This window comes from Xyrauchen texanus, chromosome 37, assembly GCF_025860055.1.
Source record: "Xyrauchen texanus isolate HMW12.3.18 chromosome 37, RBS_HiC_50CHRs, whole genome shotgun sequence".
NCBI lineage: Eukaryota > Metazoa > Chordata > Actinopteri > Cypriniformes > Catostomidae > Xyrauchen > Xyrauchen texanus.
The window spans coordinates 3,620,723-3,645,029 of record NC_068312.1 but is presented as its reverse complement, the minus strand read 5'-3'; the positions used below and the strand labels follow the sequence as shown (position 1 = coordinate 3,645,029).

General features: G+C 47.0%; 1 protein-coding gene across 2 annotated transcripts in view; it reads left to right on the top strand.

The window, feature by feature from the left end:
• The window catches only part of wnt5a (wingless-type MMTV integration site family, member 5a), a 66,879-nt gene that overhangs the window by 24,570 nt on the left and 18,002 nt on the right, over positions 1–24,307 (top strand). For both annotated transcript variants that reach the window (XM_052108325.1, XM_052108326.1), the window contains exons 2-3: positions 700–830; positions 5,037–5,284. In XM_052108325.1, coding sequence (XP_051964285.1) covers positions 706–830; positions 5,037–5,284 — 373 coding nt within the window. In that variant the 5' untranslated portion in view covers positions 700–705. The remainder of the gene's footprint in view (positions 1–699; positions 831–5,036; positions 5,285–24,307) is intronic.

Below are 24,307 nucleotides of genomic sequence, written 5' to 3'. Positions count from 1 at the left end.
TTATATCTGATGTTTTTTTCAGAGTTTGGACATTAACTTTATGACCACCTGCTTGTGGACTCTCCAAACTTCAAATGCAGAAAGTGAATTTAGACTTTAGCACTGAAAGCTAGACTTTAGCTAGGGCTGGGAAAAAATTATAATAATCTTAGCGCAATTACATATTTCTCAGGAAAATAGTCAATTGCGCTTTGCTCCACTTCATTAACAAACAATACACCCATAGTTTGCCCGCACACACCCACAGAAAGTTTAAACACTCTAAATTATGGCCACTTGCACTTTGCGCTGGCACAAAAATGTTGCTTAGATTTAGCGAACTCACGATATTAAATACGATGTTGAGCACGGTCCCTGTGCTGCACCTAGCTCACTCACGAAAATAGAGACCTAAATCCGTAGAATTGAAATGATAACTCTTTCAGTCATTTGTGCATCAATAAAGAGCATTTTCCAGTACTCCTGTTTCTTCAGTGTGTTATTGTGTGTCATGGTCGTTACTGTGAAGCTCCAATATGACATTAATGCACCACTAATTTAGTCCATATGACTTGTGCATTATATTCAAAGTCACTTGAATCCATACAATAGTTTTGTGAATGGCAAAGGATGCGTTTAATAAGTAAATTCAGTGTCTGCATGTGCAGCGTTCTTCATATGAATGTGTGTGAGGTAACACTCTTCATCTTCTTTCTTCAGCTCAGAATGTTGTTGAAGCTGATATTGATGGGCTCAGGGTGGGTTGGATTCACGGACACTCGACACGGTATGGTCGCCATAACATTCTTTGCCTTCTTTATGCAAGTGCTCGTGGATGCCAGCTCATGGTGGTATGTGTTCATCTACAGTATGCAAATTTTAAACACATTTTTATTTGCTAGTAGTCATGTAAGATGACAGTATATCATTGATTGCCATGTTATCAACACAAGCATATAAATTGTGGGTCATAATATAATATAACAATTATATCTGCAGACTTTCTCAATCTGTGTATTTGACTACTACAATGTGCTGCATTCTGTGAATATCCATTTCTTGTGCTAAAAAGGTGCAGCTGACTGTCTTGCTTGAACATTTTTAAAGGAGTAGTTCACCCAAAAATGTCAAATTAAAATAATAAATATAGCCACAAGCGGCAATTATTGGGGGCCAGGCACATATGGAAAAATTACAAAAATAATCAGATTTCACAGAAAATATCCTGAGAAACCCTATACCTAACACTAACCTAACCATAACCCTAAATCAAACCCTAACCCAAATGAATTTAATAGGATTATTATTCTTATTAGGGGCCAAGCACCGAAAGTGCTGGAAGCCTATTGTATTTGTACTGATTTTCTACATCATCTACAGACCCTCCTGATAATATTTGTTATGTAGTTCCAAAGATAAACAAATATGTTTTTGGGTGTGGCCTGTAATTTTAAATGGCCTGCATCTTGTGTGATTATACAAATGAAAACTTAACAAAACTTAAAACACATTGAAAAGAGAACATTCTGATGTCAAATGCAAAGAAAACTGTGATTAAGGCAGTTAGGGTTTGATTTAGGCTTCCAGCACATTCAGTGCTTGGTCCCCTAAAAAAGGACTTAAATATTGATCTGTTTCTCCCTCACACCTATCATGTCACTTCTGAAGATATGTTTTTGTCATTGCGGTGCAGTAAGCGCTGCTCCAGCAGTACAGGTATTGCAGGTAATAAACTAAACAATGTAGGGATTTCACTTTATTTCACTTTATTTATTTATTGTCTAATCAATGCTTTACTCATCTTTTATATATATATATATATATATATATATATGTACTTACAAAAAATTATTTTCCTAATTATCTGAAATTATGATTTTATTATTATTAAAATAAGTATTGATATACTATGTGATTATTGTATATAAAATTTCATTGATATTAATATTGATATATGTGATTAATTTGATTAATTCATTGACATATCAGGTAATTAATTTGTTTCGAATTTTTAATCGATTGACTGCCCAAAAATAAAGGTTTGTCAGTGTATTTTGTGCTCTTGTGTGCTCTTTATCAAGTTGCCGTTTCGCAGATGTTTATTTGTCTGTCTGACTGGGTGCTGTTTTGTCTCCCTAATAATCTGCAGAACTTAAAATGGGAACTATAGCCTACAGAACAGTTTCCTGTAAACATTTTTGTGTTCTCTAAACTATTTTTTTGCTCTCCCCGCCGTTATATGCCAGGATAGAGTTCACAATTCCAGTCTTGAGTGTTTGTATTGCCGTTGGCAATGTGCCAGAAGGCTGCTACATCCCTACACATATAACAGACCTTGTTGTGGCTGCACGAGGCCTGCCAGCATTATCTGACTTCTTAACACTTGCCGACTGCCCCCTGAGGCCGGTCAATGTACTGATGTTAACACCCTCTGGTCGGTAAGTTCTTAAGGGGTGCTATAAGGCTCAGCCCTCTCTCCCCGCTACCATCCCTATATGGGACTTATCGCTGGTGCTAAATTTCTTACGGGTTCCCTGTACAAGCCGTTATATATGATAAGCTTATGCATGCTCTCTCTGAAGAGTGTGCTGCTACTCGCTTTGGCTTTAGTCAAACATGTTGGGGATCTTCAAGGCTTGTCGGTCTAAGACTCTTGCTTATAGTTTGAACTAGGAACAGGTGAGAACAATGAGGAATAGAAGGCAGTGATGAGGGCAGTGCATACTGGGTAACGTAGTCTGGGGGAAACACTTCAAAATAAGAGTCCTAGGAAACTCTAGGGTGACAGACTGTGACATAACCCCTCCATTAAAGGGTGACTTCCAGTGCCCCAAAGATGGCTGAGGAGGGCAGGAAGATACTGGTGAGGAAGGGGACCCGGAACAGGACTAAGTAGCCAGGGAGGAGACCCCAGGGTAAGGATTGGGTCTGGAGGTCTGGGAGGTGGCCACAGGGCTGGGACTGGGTCAGGAGGCCTGGGTGGTGGCCACATAGTGGGGACTAGATCAGGAGGCCTGGAAGGCAGCCACAGAGCGGGGACAGGGTCAGGAGAACTGAGAGGCTGCCACAGGGCTGAGACTAGGTGAAGAGAGCTGGGAGGTAGCCACAGGGCCGGGACTGGGTCAGGAGGCCTGGAAGGCGGCCACAAGGCAGGGAATGGGTCAGGCAGCGGAGCCGCTAAAGGAGGGGCAGGCAGAGCCGCTGTTGAGAGTCACTGTGAGGGCGGCCGATACCGCTGGAGAAGTCAATGGAGGAGCGGACGGAACCGCTGGAGGAGGAGTCTCTGGAGGAGCGGGCAGATCTGCTGGAAGAGGAGTCTCTGGGTGAGCAGGCGGAAGAGCTGGAAGAGGAGTCTCTGAGGGAGTGGGCGGAAACGCTGGTAGAGGAGTCTCTGGGGGAGCAGGCGGTACCTTGGAACACTCTGAGGGCGGAGCCGTGGAAGGCTCAAGTGGCGGAGCCATGGGAGGCTCGAAGGGCAGGGCCATGGAAGGGAGAGCTATGGGAGGCTCGAGGTCCGGAGCCATGGAATGCGGAGCCGTGGGAGGCTTGACGAGAGCTGGCAGTGACTGGGGAACGACCTTCGTGGTCGAGAGAATGGTCAAAGTCTAGGGAACAACCTTCGTGGTTGTGAGCAATAGCAGCAAATGGGGAACGAACTCCATAGTCCTGAGCACTGGCAGCGACTGGGGAATGACCTCTGTGGACATGAGCACAGGCAGAGACTGGGGAACGACCTCCATGGTCGTGAGCACAGGCAGAGAGCGCTGGCTTGTTGGCCGTGGCAGGCGTGGGCGCTGGTTCGTTGGCCGTGGCAGGCGTGGGCGCTGGCTCGTTGGCCGTGGCAGGTGTGGGTGTTGGCCAGGGCAGGCGTGGCCACTGGCTCGATGGCCGTGGCAGGTTGTGGACAAAGGAGCTGTGGAAGGCTTGGAGCAAGGAGCCGTGTATGCAGGTTTTGGCCCAGGGTTCCTGCCATAATCCACTGTAAAAGTGGAACTGCAAAGTTTCAGAGCCATCTCAACATATTCACAGAGCATCCAGTGAGGATCAGCCAGAGGCATCAGTTCCTTCAGTGCACTATTCAGAACGGTCCGGAAGAAAACCACCAGAGAGCGGTCTGGATAGTACACTAATTTGCTAGTTCTAAGAACTCACAAGTGTGATCCTCAACTGGATGGTCCCCTTGCTTAAGAAGCAGGATACAGACAGCCGCTAGGTCCATGTTTGGTCAGATCTTCTGTAAAGAATGGTTGCTGAGATGAGACAGGAGACGTTGGATCTATGTGCAGGCTTTAATAAAAATTATGGCAGTCAAACAACAAACGGGAATTCAAAACAACAACAAACAAGAACTGACAAAGGAATGCAAAAACTAAATGTTTATACAAACAAGAGCTAATGAGGGAATGGAAAACAGGTGAGAATAATGAGGAAAAGATGGCAGTGATGAGGGCAGTGGGGGAAACACTTCAAAATAAGAGTCCTTGGAAACATTGAGGGAGAAAGACTGTGACAAATTCTCTCATCATTTACTCAACCTCATACATCCCAGATTTGTAGGATTTTCTTTCTATAGCAGAACACAAACGAAGATTTTTAGATAAATATTTCAGCTCTGTAGATCCATAAAATGCAAGTGAATGGGTGCCAACATTTTTAAGCTCAAAATGCACATATAGTCATCATAAAAGTAATCCATAAGACTCCAGTGGATAAATTAATGTCTTCTGAAGTGAAACGCTAAGTGTGTGTAAGAAATAGGTCAATGTTAAAAAAAGAATTCTAAAAATGTTCGCTTCCGGCCGGCTGTGGTATGCACATTCACGAAGCTGGAGTTCAAGTTGCCTCTTGCGTGATGAAAGCGCTGCACTATCTCTTGCCATTTTTGTGTGAAATATGCATACAAACTAAGCTTGAGACTAATAGGTCTATAGGTACAATGATACTTCCCCATTCATTTGTAGCACCACTGTCCATGTTTGGTCAGAACTTCAACATGGCAATTACATCCAATAACTAAAATTTGGATTCTGATCCTACAATGATTTGTTTCATTTCAGGTCTCTAGCGTTGAATCCACTCCTGATACCAGAAGTGTATATCATCGGGGCTCAGCCGCTCTGCAGTCAGTTGGATGGACTATCTAAAGGCCAGAAGAAGCTTTGCCAACTGTACCAGGATCACATGCAGTACATTGGAGAGGGCGCTAAGACGGGCATCAGGGAGTGTCAGTACCAGTTCCGCCATCGCCGCTGGAACTGCAGCACTGTTGATAACTCCTCTGTGTTTGGGCATGTCATGCAGATAGGTATGGCTTATAGTAATAGCAGCATGAGACATGGGTCTCAATTTAGGCTATAATTTATTTTTAATGAATGTGTAAAACATATTATTTTCCTGAAATTACTTCTAATTAATTTGAAATGACTTGGTGCTCTTTTTCATCAGCTGGTGACTGACTCAAGGTACCACATGGGACTGACTGACTTTAAAGGGACTTTCATCTCTTTTCTAAGGACGATTTTACTCCACAATGCGATTTTAGAGGCGCACACACCACACCAGTGAAATCTCTCTGCAATATTGGCTGTTTACATTAATTCTGAAGTGGTAATTATGAGTACGTTGTGTTCAAGTGCTTTGTTGTCGGAAAGAACAGACGCCAGAAATAACGACGCCAGGTTCATTCATACATATTCCTTGAGGAACATTTATGTTGACACCATAATACATCTTACTCATTTAGCTTGCTGACAATAATGGAATTTTGGACAAATATGCATAGAACGGTTGCTGATATACATACATGAATATGACCAAAATGGCAAGCACTAACAATTAGATTAGACTGTCATTCACTACAGAAACTGTACTCTCATCCACCATGTTGAAAGTTTAGGACTCCTCCCATCTTGGAAACTCAGGAATCAAAATTAGCTCTGATTTTCCCAGTAGTAATTACAACTTGAAGGGTCACTCTTGTGCAACTTCCGCATGGGAAACTCATATTTACGAAAATTCCAATAGCTTTTGAAGGCAGCATAATTCTCGTCAACATCAATACTTGCAAATATGTCTACATCTTTATTGGCAAAATCCTTCATCTTTGATAACAATGACGAGATGAATAAGATGCATCATGATGATAAATGAACCATTTTAATTAAAACATAATTACATGACATGACAAAAAATATATAATACTGCAAGATATCTACAACCCCCCAAAATTTTAAACAGTATTTAAACAAATTAATTAAAGCACTACAATATCTACAGTAAGTAGTGTTTGACTTGATTGCATCATTCACAGTGTATAAGGGAATGGACGGTTGCTGCAAAGCTTGCTTGGCATACTTTGTTGGCCACGATTCTGAATCTTGCTCTGCAGCAAGATAGGTAGTGTAGTATTAAACATTTTATGAAGTAGAAAAGCATGGACTGATGGCTTAAACAGAAGCAAATACCTTCGATTTACAACCTCATATGTCTGTCTGAGTAAACTCTGAGTAATCATATGGGGCCTTAATTGCCAAAATTTGTGCTTAATAGTGTGCCACACATTCTCAATTATAGACAGGTCAGGACTGCAGGCAGGCCAATCTATTACCCACGCTCTCTGCTAATACAGCCATGCACTTTTAATCCAGGCAGAATGTGGTTTGACATTGTCCTGCTAGAAAATGTTGGGATGTCCCTGGCAAAGACGGTGTATGACAGTATATGTTGGTCTAAAATTTTTACATAGCTTTCTGCATTTATAGTGCCCTCACATAAGTGCATGTTACCCATGCCATGAGCACTGACACACCTGACGCTGATAAAAGCTTGGATGCCCTATTTCCTGTTTTTTTCTTCTTCTTCTGAAAACTATAAAAAATGTTGCATGTCAGACCACAAAACATGATTCCACTGCTCTACTTTCCATCTCAGATGAGACCGGACCCAGAGAAGTCGTCGACGCTCCTGGACAGTGTAGATCTATGTCTTCTGCTTTGCATAGTTTAGCCCTAACTTGCATCTGTGGATGCAGTTGCAAATGGTGTGGACTGACAAAGGTTGACAATGGTTTACCTAAGTATTCCTGAGCCCATGTTATGATATCCATTACAGATGAATTATGTTTTTTAAGACTGTGACATCTAAGAGATGGGGTTCATGCACATTCAGAAGTGGTTTTCCAGCAGGAAAACGGAAAACAACATACTGCCCGGATTACAAGTGCATGGCTGCGTAAACAGAGAGTGCAGATGTTAGACTGTCTTGCCCGCAGACAAGACCTGTCTTCAATTGAGAATGTGTGGTGCATTATGAAGTGCAAAATATGTCAATTGTGCAGCTGAAGTCCTGCATAATGGATGAATGGGGGAATATTCTGCTTGCTAAAATTAACAAACTTGTGTTTTTAGTCCCCAAACGCTTAATAGGTGTTATAAAATGCACAAAGAATAACATCTGCTTTTAATTGAAGAAACATTAAGAAATAATCGATTAATATAATCCAGTATGTTGGGGATTTCCCAGATGAAGCTGCATGAGCAGAAAGAGCTGAACACTGGAAAAATGAACCTGGTTAAATACCTTACTCAAACGCATCATATGGATACTGTACATAAGGTTAAACAGCTATGTACACAACATATATTGTATATAATATTACAACTTACATCTGCACTGACATTGAAGCCAATGAACATGTGAACTTGAAGTTGACATCAGTCCCCATTGGCTCTGACTGCTGCAAGCTCAAGTTCAGATGTATCTTTTGAATGAGATGTGACCATTAGAATCAAGATGTCACTGCATTCTCAGAGGTGGAAGATTTTTAGAGATTAAAACTTCCGTTTCACACTCTTCCTCACACAATGCTGTCGTATGGAATGGAATACTATGAAAGTGCTTTTGTATAATTTTTGTTTTTAAAATAAATGTTTGTGATTACATTTATCTGCTTTTTATGTTTTTTTTTTACATAGTTAAGGTTTGGCTAGGTTTACTGTATATAATAGTGTAATAAAAAAATATGTGATAAGATGAGCAGATTGACTGTCTCAGAAGCGGAGACAACTGAGACTTGTACGCCACCCGGATTGAGGTAAGTAACCACGCCAACCAGTTTCATTAAGAAAGAGTGGGCATTCTTCTGGAGATGAACGACTCCCCAGAAGTTTCACCATCACTATTATGGGAAACAGGCAAAGCAGTAATTACAGGAAAGATAATGGTCTGCACTTATATAGCGTTTTTTTAACCTTAGAGGTTACCAAAGCACTTTACACTGTTTCCCAATCACCCATTCACACACACTCATACACCAATGGTGGCAGAGCTGCCATGCAAGGTGCTAGCCTGCCATTGGGAGCAACTTGGGGTTCAGTGTCTTACCCAAGGACACTTCAGCATGTGGGCCGGGAATCGAACCACCAACCCATTGCGATTGGCAGCTGACCCACTCTACCAACTGAGCCACAGCCGCCCCAGAGATAATATCATACTCATCATACAGGAAAAAGCAGAAACAAAAACAGGAAAATAACTTAAAACAAAGAAATAAACACCTCACAAATATTAATTCCACTAACCCCAGCGAACAAATACTGTAGCGTGGCCACATAAGGGGATGTTATATATAAGGTTTATGACCTCAAACTAATTATGTTTAGTCATTTTTGCCTATTAGTTGTATTATTATCCCCTGTATTCTGTATTTTCCTCAGCTGTGGTTTATTTGTCCCCTATCTCTGTTCACGCGAGAACTTCGCGTGGTTTCGTGTCACGTGATGTCCTGCCACGTTAACAGGAAGAGACTGTCATTTTTCTATTTAAGGAACCGGTATGCCGGTTTTCAGACGCTCATTTGCGAGTACGCTTACACAAAACTTCATTTATACATTGGATTACACTGGTGACTGACCTGGAAGCGCTGAGATGCCGTTCCTCTCATGGAGTATATTCGTTTGGCTCGCAGCCTGGATTACTTTTATCAGAGGACATTGGCCAGTCATCATTACTTCGTCACTTGATCGTGCTCACGGACTATCAAAAAACCCGGTGAGGCTGATCTGAACACTGTAAATAACTCTGGGCACTCTGGATTTCACTTTTACATGTATATACACCTTGTTTGTTACTGTTGTAAATATTATTGGTTTGTAAATACACTTGAGTTTATTGGTTGTTTCATCAGTGTTGAGTAATATTTTTTTTACTCTACTCCATTACCTTACAATAGAAACGGTACTGTTGTTCCCAAAATAGTGTAAACTCCACTTAAAGATTTTGGGGAGTGTTACATAGTGGTGGCCCGTACGGGGACTACGTGCTGTTTCTTTTTGGTTATAGTGTTTTTTTTTTGTGTGTCCATAAATATGGAGGAAGAGACACAGGTAAATGGAGCAGTAATTAAGGTACATACTGAGACTGATGTGCATGAGTTAAGGTGTAGCTCTGATGAAACTGAGGATGCTGATTTCACTGCGGGCCCGTTTGTTACCAGATGTAACCCGACAGATGAAATAGCATCTATACTAAGTTCTTTATATAATTCTGATGAAGATGCTGATGATGATGATGAAAGAGAAGTAGTGAATATAAATGTTGTACAGACAATGCAAATGGAGATTGATAAACTTAAGGTGGATTTATTGGCTCTTAATGCAAAAATACAACATAATGAACAGGAATTAAAACAGTCTGTAGATAGTTCCCTTAATAGGGAAACTAGTTTCCGGGAGGCAGTGGACACTGGCTTAGCAGACTTAGAAGATCATTTCCAGAGGTCTGTAGAGAAGTTGGAGAGAGCGGTGGTTGATTGTTTCCTGTGGAGAGATGCTAGATGGGAAAATCAAATGAAAAAAATAAGATTCACCAGTACCCCATCTCGATCTCAAATACAGACATTTTACCCTGCCTCTTCCCTATCTACAGTCACTAACTTGAAAACTCCTGTACCAGCAACACGACTTAAAGTCCCCCCTGTAAACAGAGACAACGCTACCTATGATGTCACTGCTGGAGCACGAATATCTAACCTGGCTCACCCTTCATGTGTGCCCAATATGTCATCTTTCTGTGGGAAACCCCCTATCCGTCTGGAATTTCCTTCCTTCGGTGAGTCTAGCGAGACATCCGACGTACTCCATTTCATCGAACAGGTCGAAAATTATCTGGCCATTAGACCCCTGCCTAGTGTGGAGCTCGTTGGCACCCTGAGTACCGTGCTCAAAGGACCCACTTTAAGCTGGTGGAAGGCAGAAAAGAACAAGGTAACAGATTGGCAATCCTTCAAAGATGCTTTCATGTCTGCTTTTCTTCCAGAGGATTACCTCACTGAAGTGGAAGACAAGTTGAGGTCACTGGTGCAGCAACCCAATCAGCATTTGAGAGATTTCGCCTATGATTACCGGGCCCTCTGCCTTAAATGGAAGCCGGCCATCACAGAAGAGGAGATGGTGAGCCGCATTCTTAATAACATCAACCCAAGGGTTGCGGGCTGTCTGAGAGGGACGGTGAAATCAGTGGAACAGCTGGTGAAGGTGGGCTCTATGGTGGAGAAGGACTGGATGGGAGCAAAAGATTACTGGCAGAAAGTGGGAAAATTGAACTGCAAAGAGACAACAAATAAAAGACCACCTGAACGCCATACCTCTAAAAATCTAGCAGGAGTATCCATTGCTCAACTCCACCCAATGACATCCCTTCTAGTAGTGCCAATAACAATAAAAGGACAAGAGGTGAAGGTGGTGCTGGATACAGGGAGCACATACACCCTTATTCAGGAAAGCCTGTGGAGACAGTTAGGAGGGGAAACGAAACCTGACCCTCCAGGCCCTCTTCAACGGTTCATTATGGCTGATGGAAAAATGCACCAGGCGATCAACAGGAAGACAGTCTGTTATGAGTGGCATGACAAGATATGCAGGTTGGACACCTATGTTCTGAAGGATGCTCACCTGGCCTTTCCCCTTATAGCTGGTCTGGACTTCCTGAGAGCCACTGAAGCCATAGTGGACGTGGGACACTGGAGATATGGTCTGAAAATGGGCAAAGGATATATTTATTATCCATTTCTAACTTCCCATCTTAATCCTGTATTGTCTTCACATCTGATGGGAGAAAACCTAGGCATGACCGCTGCGGTGAGTTTATATTATGCCTTACCTCCAACTTCATCCATTCCTTACTTACACACACAAGTTGTTCCCAGATGGGACTCCGACAATCAGGAAGAATTGAAAAAGCTGATGGATAATTGGCCTCGTACCACCTCTCAAATCCTGGGAAAAACATCTGTGGAACAGCACAAAATTACACTGTCTGACGAAATGCCCATGAGATCCAGAGCTTATAGAGTCTCACCTTTTAAGAAGAAGATGATCGATGAGCAAGTGGAACAAATGCTACGAGACCATATCATCGAGCCTTCTTTCTCTCCCTGGTCATCACCTGTAGTCCTGGTCCCCAAACCCGATGGTTCCTACAGGTTCTGTGTGGACTATAGGAAGCTTAATAGTAAGACCATACCTGATGCTTATCCAATGCCTATAATCCACGACATCTTAGAATCCATGGAAGGCGCCTCCTGGTTCAGCACATTGGATTTGCAGTCAGGGTACTGGCAGGTTGAAATGGAGGAAGGTAGCAAAGCCAAAACAGCCTTCATCACCTCCCAAGGTCTATTTCAATTCCGCTCCATGCCATATGGATTACGGAATGCCGCTGCCACCTTCCAGAGGCTGATGGAGAAGGTCCTAGCAGAGTTGAGAGGGAAGTTTTGTTTCGTTTATATTGATGACATCATAGTCTATTCAAGGTCTTTACCACAACATGTACAACACCTGAACACCATTCTGCAAAGACTAAACCAAGCTTCGCTTTCTCTGAACATGAAGAAGTGTCACTTCTCTAAGAAGCAGCTGAAGTTTCTTGGACATATAGTCTCAGAGAAAGGAGTGGAGGTTGACCCTGAAAAGACCAGAGCGGTAGCTGAATATCCTCCTCCCAAAGACATTAAAGCCCTCCAACGCTTCTTGGGATTAGCCGGGTGGTACCACAAGTTCATTCCCCATTTTGCCGACATCACAGCTCCATTAAACAATCTAAAAAAGAAAGGAGTGAAGTGGGATTGGACTCCTGAGTGTCAAACCAGCCTGGAGAATATTAAACAAATATTACAGAACCCCCCAGTATTGATGCAACCTGACCTCAACCAACCTTTCCAGGTTCATACAGATGCCAGTGATGTGGGCTTAGGAGCCATTATTACCCAGCAAACTCCTGAGGGGGAACGGGTAATAGCTTACGCATCACGAACATTGCGTGGACCAGAAGTGAATTATTCAACGGCTGAAAAGAGTGTCTAGCTGTAGTCTGGGCGGTGGAAAAGTGGAAACATTACCTGGAAGGAAGACAGTTCGACATTTATAGTGACCATGCTGCCTTAACTTGGGCCTTCAATAGCCCTAAAACCTCCTCTCGGCTGACCCGGTGGACTCTTAGGTTACAGCAATTCATCTTCCAAGTACATCACAGAAGAGGATGTCTGAACCTGGGTCCAGATGCCTTGTCACGAGTCTGTGAATCCTCTGAAATTGAAAGTGTGCCCTGTCTGGCCATAGTAAAATCAAAATGTGCCTCTGACATACCTCACACGTTAGAGGAAATCTCACAAGCACAAAGACATGACAATACGGTGTCTCTCCTCCAGCTGGCCAAAAAAACCAGAAAGGTTCAAGAAAACCAAATTACCTTTGAGGTCCACCAGGGGGTGTTATATCGCCGGGTTCCTGTCAAGAACAATGGAAATAAATTCCAACTGGTCGTTCCTCAGGCATTAATTCCTGGTTTCTTGCATTACGTACACGGCTGAAAACCTTACTGAGGCTCTTGGAGGTGGCGTGGTGGCCAACTGTCCGTAAGGATGTCTGGCAGTACGTCAAAGGATGTGAAACATGTCAAAAATATAAACATGAAAATACAAAACCCAGCGGTTTCTTACAACAGACGCAAGTGACAGAACCAGGTCACACCTTGGGGATGGATTTTATGGGACCTTTCCCGACCAGTAAGAAACAAAACACTTACTTATTGGTGGTTGTTGATTATTACACCAAATGGGTAGAGTTGTTCCCCCTTCGAGATGGTAAGACCCCTAAGATTGTCAAAATTCTCAGGGAAGAGATCTTTACCCAATGGGGGGTCCCAAAATACATCATTTCTGACCAGGGAGCACAATTCACTTCTAACGTACTGTCCGAGCTATGCAGAACCTGGGGAAGCATACAGAAACTCACTACCAGCTATCACCCTCAAACAAACCTCACAGAAAAAATAAACAGGACAGTAAAAACTATGATTGCGTCATATGTGGGACAATACCATCAAACATGGGACCAGTGGTTACCTGAGCTAAGGTTTGCTATCAACACGGCACACCAAGAAACAACAGGGAGAACTCCGGCTGAATTAATGCTGGGCAGACAGCTTCACGGTCCACTAGAGAGGTTGATCCTCAAAAACCCCACTCCTGACCAAACAGCCTATAATATAATTGAAAGACAGAACATCATGGCAGAGGAGGTAAAGCACAGAGTAGGGGTGCAACAATCTAGACAAGCTAGATACTATAATGCCCGACGGAAAGATGCGCAGTTCCAGCCGGGTGATCTAGTCTGGGTTAATACTCACCCTCTCTCGTCTTCCTCGAATAAATACTCTGCTAAGCTAGCGCCCAAGTGGGAGGGTCCAGCTGAAGTAATAAAAAAAATGGGGCCAATAAATTACACCGTTCGTTGGGGAGACCCATGTAGAACAGAAATTTTAAATGTGGTGAACCTAAAACGCTGGTACGGACGATCTCCTCCTATGCCGATGGCTGGGGGGGGGGAATCTATGTAGCGTGGCCACATAAGGGGATGTTTTATATATAAGGTTTATGGCATTAAACTAATTATTGTTGTCATTATTGCCTATTAGTTATATTGCTTTCCCCTGTTATCTGTCATTCCCTCAGCTGTTGTGTGTTCATCCCCATCTCTGTTCATGCGAGATCTTCGCGTGGTTTTGTGTTGCGTGTTTTCCTGCCACGTAAACAGGAAGTAGCTTTCACTTTCTATTTAAGGAACCGCTATGCCGGTTTTCAGACGCTCATTTGCGAGTACGCTTACACAAAACTTCATTCATACATCGGATTACACTGGTGACTGACCTGGAAGCGCTGAGACGCCGTTCCTCTCGTGGAGTATATTCGTTTGGCTCGCTGCCTGGATTACTTTTATCAGAGGACATTGGCCAGTCATCATTACTTCATCACTTGATCGTGCTCACGGACTATCAAAAAACCCGGTGAGGCTGATCTGAACACTGTAAATAACTCTGGGCACTCTGGATTTCACTTTTACATGTATATACACCTTGTTTGTTACTGTTGTAAATATTATTGGTTTGTAAATACACTTGAGTTTATTGGTTGTTTCATCAGTGTTGAGTAATATTTTTTTTACTCTACTCCATTACCTTACAATAGAAACGGTACTGTTGTTCCCAAAATAGTGTAAACTCCACTTAAAGATTTTGGTTTAGATTTTAGAAAGATTTAAAGGGAACTGAACCATCTCAAAATAGAACTTGACAGCATCATACACCAAAAAACACAATTCATTATCCAACAATTTAAATACCAACAATATCAATATAGCAACAAAGCAAATAAATTAAAGTGTAAAAAAGAAAAAGCAATCATTCCATCCATAAATAGTTATATTTATGGATGGAAATAGTTCAGAATCCACAAGAAATTAATAATGTATTCCAAACATTTTATCAAAAATTATACACCTCAGATCACAAACCTAATCACACAGAAATAGAAACTTTTTTTAAAAGAAGTAAAATTACCAACTATAGCAAAAGAACAGGCAAATGCATTAGATGCACCCCTCACCCCTGAAGAACTCTACAAAGCACTTGATAAAATCCCTAATAACAAATCACCTGGACCTTGATAAACTACCAGCCGATGGATGACCAGCCGAATTTTACAAACACTTTTGGCAAATTTTATCCCCATTATTTCAGAAAGCAATTATAGAAATAAAAACTACATCCACAATACCAACACATATGAATACAGCTGCAATGACACTCTTACTAAAACCAAACAAAGACCCAATTCATCCTTCTAGTTACCGCCCTCTGTCATTGATAAACACATATTTAAAAATCATTACCAAAGCTCTAGCTACTAGAATAGAAACAGTAATTCCCCTTCTGTCGCTCTCTCCACGTTGTGTCGGAGAAGAGACACTAGGGGTCTCTCTTGAGCGCCGATATTCGCCTCTGATCTTATTGAAAAGGGCCAATGGGAGTTGGCAGTCGGTATTTGCATACCCCGCCCCCGGACATACGGGTATTTAAGCGGGGCAAATACGGGAGTTCATTCAGAAAATTTCTTCGGAGCCGATGGTCTGTCTGCAGTTTGCTGCGAGTTACACGCCACTTAAACGTTCCTGTTTTCCTCTGACGATCTGCATGCTGTTGGATCTTGATGGCGCACAACAGTGGCTTTCTCCTTCTCAGTGCACGGTGTGTATTGTTGCCCCTGAGCACTTCGACAGCGCAGACACGTACACACACACACTGTGTATTAAAAGAGTTTTTACTAAAAGAGTAATTTTCTCTAAAAGATCAAACACAGCAGCGTTGAACGTCCTTTTAAGGACGCGTCTTTTTCAAGATGCCTTTCCGCCCCTGTGTCGTTCCTGGATGCGGTAGAGTGCTCTCTGCTTCAGACGGCCACAGGCACTGTCTCGCGTGTTTGGGCCGCAATCACACCGAGGCGGCGTTTGTGGATGGTTCATGTTCTCACTGCGAGAACATGACCATGACCATGTTGCGGTCGCGGCTCGCTTTCAACAGAAAGCAAGCCACCCCAGCTGCACCCCGCATTGCTCCTTCTTCCCACGGGATTAAGGACGGTGCGGTTGGCACTGGGGGCGATTTGGGGGCGGCAGCGGGTGCAGTTTCGCCGGGTAGCCCCCCGCGAACCTCCCGTTCCCCGACACGCTCGTTGGTCTCCGTCCACGCTCGTGGCGATAGCGGCTCGCCTCACAGCCCGGCTGTCTATCCTCCCGAGTCCGAAGCAGATGAGCTCGCCGCTGCATCGGAGAGTGCGGTGTCTGATGCCGAGGACTCCCCTGGACTGCCGCCTTCGGACCAGCAGGCCCAGGCTGAGGCCGACGCTCAGATGTCCGACATGCTTGCACCCTCCATCCTCCCCACAGCCTTCTCGGTTGGATGATTGGTTCCTGGGGGCAGCGCGCCGTTCGCGGTTCTCGCATCCCCCCGGTCCCTTTCTTCCCGGAGGTGCATGATGAGCTGACGTCTACGTGGAGAGCCCCGCTCTCTGCTCGTCTAGGTGCCACCCGCTCCACTCTCTCCACCCTTGACGGCGGAGAGCGCCACGGGTACGACGCGATTCCCCAGGTTGATAGGGCAGTTGCGCACCATCTATGCCCCGGTAGCCCTACCTCCTGGCGGGGTCGCACCGTACTCCCATCCAAGCCCTGTAGGACAACATCCTCACTTAACGCGAAGGCCTACACTACGGCTGGACGCGCTGCCTCCGCCCTGCATGCGATGGCCCTCTTGCAAGTCCACCAGGCCAAAGCTCTCAGAAACATGCACGGGGGTGGACCTGATCCTGATGTGCTGCAGGAACTGCGCTCAGCGACCGACCTCGCCCTGAGAGCGACGAAGGCCACAGCGCAGGCACTTGGACAGACGATGGCCACCATAGTGGTCCAGGAACGCCATCTTTGGCTCAACCTGGTTGAGATGCGTGATGCTGACAAAAACTGCTTCCTGGACGCACCTGTCTCCCAGATTGGCCTTTTCGGTGACACCGTCGAGGACTTCGCCCAACAGTTCTCCACGGTGAAGAAGCAGACGGAGGCCATTTCGCACATCATGCCCCGCCGCAGACCTGCCGCTACGGGCCCTGCCCCGTCTGCCCGCCGAGGGCTTCCCCCTGCGAGGAAACCAGCTCCTGCTCCGCCTCAACCCGGGCCCAGCTCTCAGCCCCAGCGTCGAGCACTCCGCAGGCGGCGCACGCCCCCTGTCTCACGAACCCCCTCCAGGACCCGGAAGGCTCCCAAGCGTTCCTGAGACAGCCGACCCAGAGCCGAAGACGTTAGCTCCGGAGGTGGTAAGACCGCTCCGTCCCCCGGTGGAGGGCCGGGAGGAGAATCCTTCATTTTTTCATTTGCCACACCCCCTGACGGGGGCTGTGGTACCCACATTCTCAATAAAAGAGCTATTTCCCTTGCCTCTGGGTCACCTGGCCCGCAAATGGCGTTTTCACGGCAATGTGCTTTCAGATCACAACAGTCCCGGTACACCGGACGCAGCGATCCCGCCTTCCGCCTGCCCACGACTGTCCCCCGGCCGGCCGGTTCAGACGAGTCCAGAGGACGCCAGCATCAGGCCTCCTCCTCAGTCAAGAACCCGCCCCCTGCCGGGCGCGCGGAGCAAGGTAAGTGCTTTGAGTCTATTTTCAGCACCTCAGCCTCAGGCCGCAACGAAGCCGCCCGACACTGCATTACCTGTTCCGCCCCGCTGCGAGGCCCCGCCGGGTACGTCCAAAATACTCGTCCCTTTGGTGCCCCTAGCGCAGAGCTGGGAAGCGTGGCTTTCGCTTCCCAACACATCACGCTGGCTGCACTGGACCATTCGACTCGGTTACACAATTCAGTTTGCCCGGCTCCCGCCCCCCTTCAGGGGCGTCCGCTTTTCCGCAGTACACGGCGAGCACGCCAGTTCCCTGCGCACGGAAATCGCGACCCTCTTAGCCAAGGGCGCGGTAGAGCCCGTCCCTCCAACCAAAATGAGGAAGGGTTTCTACAGCCCTTCATTGTACCCAAGAAAGGCGGCGGCTTACGACCAATCCTGGACTTGCGAGTTTTCAATCGGGCCTTGTTAAAACTCCCGTTCAAAATGCTTACGCAGAGAAATATTCTGGCTGGCGTTCATGATCTAGATTGGTTCGCAGCGGTGGACCTGAAGGACGTGTACTTCCACGTCTCAATTCTGCCACGACACCGACCCTTCCTACGGTTCGCGTTCGACGGCCGGGCGTTTCAGTACAAAGTCCTCCCCTTCGGCCTGTCTCTGTCCCCTCGCGTCTTCACGAAAGTCGCAGAGGCGGCCCTTGCCCCGCTACGAGTAGCCGGCATCCGCATTCTCAACTACCTCGACGACTGGCTCATCCTAGCACACTCTTGAGAGTTACTATGCATACACAGAGACCAGGTGCTCCGGCACCTCAGCCGCTTGGGGCTTCAGGTCAACTGGGAAAAGAGCAAGCTCACTCCGGTTCAGAGCATCTCTTTTCTCGGGTTGGAGTTAGACTCAGTCTCAATGACAGCACGTCTCACGAGCGAGCGTGCTCAGTCGGTGCTGGACTGCCTCGCTTCCTTCAAGCCAGGCACAGTGGTCCCTCTAAAATTTTTCCAGAGGCTCCTGGGGCATATGGCGTCCTCCGCGGCGGTCGCGCGCTGAGGTTGATGCATATGAGACCACTCCAGCACTGGCTCCAGACTCGAATCCCGAGACAAGCATGGCACCGCGGCACGCATCGGGTAAGGATCACCCCCGCCTGCCTCAAAACACTCCGACCCTGGACAGACCTCTGCTTTTTACGGGCAGGAGTGCCCCTGCAGCAGGTGTCCCGATGCGTCCTGGTCACAACCGATGCCTCCCCGTCCGGGTGGGGTGCCGTGTGCAGCGGGCACGCAGCAGCGGGCCATTGGAAAGGGGCCCCGCTGCGTTGGCACATCAATTGCCTGGAGTTGCTGACCGTCCTTCTTGCTCTCAGGAAGTTCCTCCCGTTAGTTCGGGACAAACATGCCCTCGTGAGATCGGACAGCACCAAGGTGGTGGCGTACATAAATCGCCAAGGCGGCGTACGCTCCCGCCACATGTCACAACTCGCCCGCCGTCTCCTCCTATGGAGCCAGCAGCGACTCAAGTCACTGCGTGCCACTCACATCCCCGGCAAGCTCAACGTCGTAGCGGACGCGCTATCACGACAACGCCTGCCCGGCGGGGAGTGGAGGCTTCACCCCCAGTCGGTCCAGCTGATTTGGGAACGGTTTGGCAAGGCCCAGGTAGTCCTGTTCGCCGCCCAGGAAACCTCCCACTGCCCACTCTGGTACGCCATAACAGAGGCTCCCCTCGGGACAGACGCGCTGGCACACAGCTGGCCCTCGGGGCTGCGCAAGTACGCATTTCCCCCAGTGAGCCTTCTTGCACCGGTGTTGTGCAAGGTCAGGGAGGACGAGGAGCAAGTCACGTTGGTGGCCCCCTACCGGCCCACTCGGACTTGGTTCTCGGAACTTAGGCTCCTCGCGACAGCTCCTCCCTGGCGAATTCCCCTGAGAAAGGACCTCCTCTCTCAGGGACGGGGCACGCTCTGGCACCCACGCCCAGACCTCTGGAACCTCCACGTCTGGAAGAGCTAGCCGGCTTACCGGCGACCGTTGTGAATACCATCAACCAAGCCAGAGCCCCCTCTACCAGGCACCTTTACGCCCTAAAGTGGCGCTTGTTCGCAGATTGGTGTTCTTCCCGAGCCGAAGACCCGCAGAGATGCGCGATTAGGTCAGTGCTTCTGTTCCTACAGGAGAGGCTGGACAGGAGGCTGTCCCCGTCCACCCTCAAGGTGTATGTTGGCGCTATCGCCGCCCACCACGATCCTGTAGACGGCAAGTCTTTGGGTAAGCACGACCTGATCCTCAGGTTCCTGAGAGGCACCCGGAGGTTGAATCCCTCCCGGCCAGGCCTAGTTCCCTCCTGGGATCTCTCGGTAGTCTTGGCAGGACTCCAGAGACCTCCCTTCGAGCCGCTCGAATCAGTTGGACTCAGGGCCCTCTCTCTTAAGACGGCCCTGCTGATCGCCTCCATTAAGAGGGTTGGGGACCTGAAAGCGTTCTCTGTCAGCGACACTTGCCTGGAGTTCGGTCCGGCAGATACGTCTGTGATCCTAAGACCGCGACCGGGCTATGTGCCCAAGGTTCCTACCACACCATTCCGAGATCAGGTAGTGAACCTGCAAGCGCTGCCCCGGGAGGAGGCAGACCCAGCCCTTTCGTTGCTGTGTCCAGTGCACGCCCTGCGCATTTACCTGGACCGCACACAGAGTACCAGACGCTCTGAGCAGCTCTTTGTCTGCTTTGGGGGACGGCAGAAAGGGCATGCCGTCTCCAAGCAGAGGCTCGCCCACTGGGTTATCGATGCCATCACACTGGCTTATCACACCCAGGCCGTGCCCCTACCCTTACGGGTCCGAGCTCACTCAACAAGGGGTGTTGCGTCCTCGTGGGCACTGGCCAAGGGCACCTCCCTAGCAGACATCTGTAGAGCCGCGGGTTGGGCAACACCCAACACCTTCGCGAGGTTTTACAACCTCCGCGTTGAGTCGGTTGCGTCTCGTGTTTTCTCAGGTCTGAGCCCGTAGAACTCGGTAACACGTAGACCGACCGGCCAGGTGGATCGCTTGCGCCAGCCCCTTTTCCTGACGTCAAGGTAAAGTAGTGCGCCTTCTTCCCAGGGCGCCCCACTCCGAGTTGGGACCCTGGTCGATTCCTCCCCAGCCCTCCGGGTCCGCGGTTCAGCGGAGGAACTCGCCGACCCAAGCCACTGCGGGTACCCTGATGGCCACCCCGTACTGGTATAGGGGCTCCACAGGTAAAATAAGAAGGCCTCCGGTTCGGACTCCCCCTGTGTGTAATTCCACGGTTCTGTCCCCTTACGAGCGGACCCCCATGTCTCCCTTAGGCAGTTACAGCTGCCCCGGTCACCGTGCTGTAGCAACTCCCCCTTTCGAGTCTGGATCTACCACCGCACCATACTTTCCACACGAGCCCTAAGACGGCCGTGTGACGTGTCTACCACTTTTCCTCCCCAAGAAAAAGGGCAGGTGTGGTCTCCGCAGGGTCTAGGTAAGACCCCTTTCCCTATATGCGTGTAAGGGCCCCGGCTGTGATTGCTCTATGCGAGAAACATAGAGAGAAAAGAGGCCCAGCCAGGCTGGCCCGTTCCCATGTTGGCAAACATCGCCTTGTTCCCCTCCCAGGGTAACTAGAAGGATTCCGATGTTCTTATGGGGCATTGGGGAAGGGTACGTGCAGCCAGGTACAGACGATGCGCGGCACTGGATGAAATCCCTGCCCGCCTCTGTATCGGCGGTTCACGTACACGGTTCAGCGCATGGCAAGATTGGAATGGGTCCCCTAGTGTCGCTTCTCCGACACAACTTGGAGAGAGCGACAGAAGGGGAACGTTTGGTTACATATGTAACCTCCGTTCCCCGAGGGAGGGAACGACACGTTGTGTCTTTCCTCCGCCATGTCGCTGAACCGAGCCACTGTTGTGGCCGGACCATTTCCGGCTCTTCAGAAAAATCCTGAATGAACTCCCGTATTTGCCCCGCTTAAATACCCGTATGTCCGGGGGCGGGGTATGCAAATACCGACTACCAACTCCCATTGGCCCTTTTCAATAAGATCAGAGGCGAATATCGGCGCTCAAGAGAGACCCCTAGTGTCGCTTCTCCGACACAACGTGTCGTTCCCTCCCTCGGGGAACAGAGGTTACATACGTAACCAAACGTTCCAATGTTAATCCACCATGATCAAACAGGTTTTATTAAAAACAGGAATGCTTCAGACAATGTCTGTAGATTATTCAACTTAATTAGTCTTGCCCAACAAAAACAAACCAGAACTATAATTGCTTCATTAGACACTGAAAAAGCATTTGATAAAGTAAATTGGACGTTTCTATTCAGCACCCTACATAGATTTGGTTTTGGAGAGTCATTCATCCACTGGATAAAAATATTATATGAATCACCCAGGGCCACAAATACCACAAATGGGGTCACATCACAAAATGTCACACTACACTGGGGGACCAGAAAAGGATGCCCACTCTCTCCTATTTTGTTTGCAATTTTTATAGAACCACTTGCTGCAGCAATACGACTAAATAATAAAATCAAAGGAATACAAGATTGCAATACACAACATAAAATGTGTCTTTATGCAGACAACTTATAACTATGTTTACAGGACCCCCCTAAGTTCACTACAGGAAACCTTCAAAATTATTAATATGTTCTCCAAAATTTCAGATTATACAATAAACTGACCATATTACCACTTTCTGAAGATGCCTGGGACTCTACAGCTCATAGCTCTGTTCTCCCACTCCGCACCGGCAACATTACATATTTAGGTATCAACATTTCCCCCAGGCTGTCAGAGCTGTTTAACCTCAATTATACCCATCTTCTAAAAAAGATAGAAGATAGATTTAAATGATGGACTAATCGTCCACTCTCACTCATTGGGCGCATAGCTACAGTTAAAATGAAAACTTTACCACAAATTAACTATCTGTTCTCAATGCTTCCAACAACACCTACAGATAAATGGTTTAAATCACTGGACTCATTAACCTCTCACTTTTACTGGAAAAACAAGACACCTAAAATATCTCTGGCAAAACTACAAAAGACAAAATCACAAGGTGGCCTAGATGCTCCAAACTTTCAATATTTAAAAAATATTGTCATTGCTGTGTCCGGCACGCACTTTGCTTGTTTCCTTGGACCACACAGAGAACTTTAGATGCCCTGAGCAGCTCTTTGTCTGTTTTGGGGGACAGCAGAAGCAGAATGCTGTCTCCAACAGAAGATTTCCCACTGGATTGTGGATGCCATCACTTTGGCATACCAGGCCCAGGGCATGCCGTCCCCCCTGGAAGTACGAGCACACTCCACTTGGAGTGTGGCATCCTCCTGGGTCCTGGTGAATGGCGCCTTTCTAACAGACATCTGTAGAGCAGCGGGCTGGGCGACACCCAATACCGTTGTGAGATATTACAATCTCCGGGTTGAGCCAGTTTCGTCCCGTATGTTAGCAGGTACGAACAGGTAAGTATGCATGCAGCTGGCCGGGTGTACCACTTGCACACAGCGCCTCACTTATTCCCCTCCCTGAGGAGATAACGTGCACTTTTCCATCCACGTGAGTTCCCGGGATCGGTGAACACTGGATGTCTTTCCACCCCAGCACCCTGTGGCAGTCAAATTCAGTGTAGGAATTCAATGTCTGGCCCAGTACTCGTGTAAGTATGCCCTGTCAGGTCAGCCCCTGTACTGGGATAAGTGCTCCATATGTGGTGGTTCCCTTTCAGTGACCCCATAGGAAGTATTTTTCCATGGAACGGTTTCCTGGATGGTATACCCATGTCATCCCTTGGGCAGAGTCCTGCTCTGCCACCAGTCGCTGCGCTTGTAGAGCTCCTCCCTGCCAGGTAGGACCTACCGTGGGGGCTTCTTTCCATTTGTGGTACTTCCCGGTTGGTAAGTCCATGTGACATATTCTCCACATGTTAACCTCCCCTTCGGGCAGGATGTGGTCTCCGCAGTGTTTTGTCCCTGTGTGAATATATATATCTGGCCCCAGCAAAGTGAATTTTCATTTTTTGGGAGAAAAAGAAGAGAAAAGGTTGAAGCAGCTGGAGTGGCCTGTTCCCATTTTAAGTATGTCTTGTCCCCCCCCTTGGGGTACGAGTGACTATGCAACTTTTGTGGGGCATTGGGAAGGTTACGATGGGGGCGGGTGCACTTGTTACTAGACACGCGGTGGCCTGCCTGAAACTGCACCGCTGATCCACGTAACACAGTTCAGCTGGTTGTGGCGTTTGGTAAAGGGACCCCTAGTGTCACTACATCGACTCAACGTCGAGTGAGTGACAGATACGGAATGTCTTGGTTACTGTTGTAACCTCTGTTCTCTGATGGAGGGAACGAGATGTTGTGTTCCTCCTGCCACAACACTGAACTACCTGCTGAAATAGCCGGGACTCTGTCTCTGCTCCTCAGCACAAACCTGAATGAGTGGTTGCAATCCGGCTCCAGGGGAGTAGCATGCACTACTTGCCACTTGCCAATTCTCATTGGCCTTTTCTCAAATATCAGAGGTGTTTGGGGCTCCCAAGTATGACCCCTAGTGTCACTACATTGAAACAACATCTCGTTCCCTCCACCAGGGAACAGAGGTTACAACAGTAACCATGTTTTTTGAAAAAATGACATATTTACTGCAATTATTGTTATCGTTACTATAAACTATAAAAACATTACATTCATATTGTATTACCTTCAATCTGTGTAAGAAGCATTCAGAATCTTTCAGAATTTTATTCAGAAATTTATTGTAGTACAATAAATGCACTGACATTTTGTAAAAAATAAGCTTTATCTTTA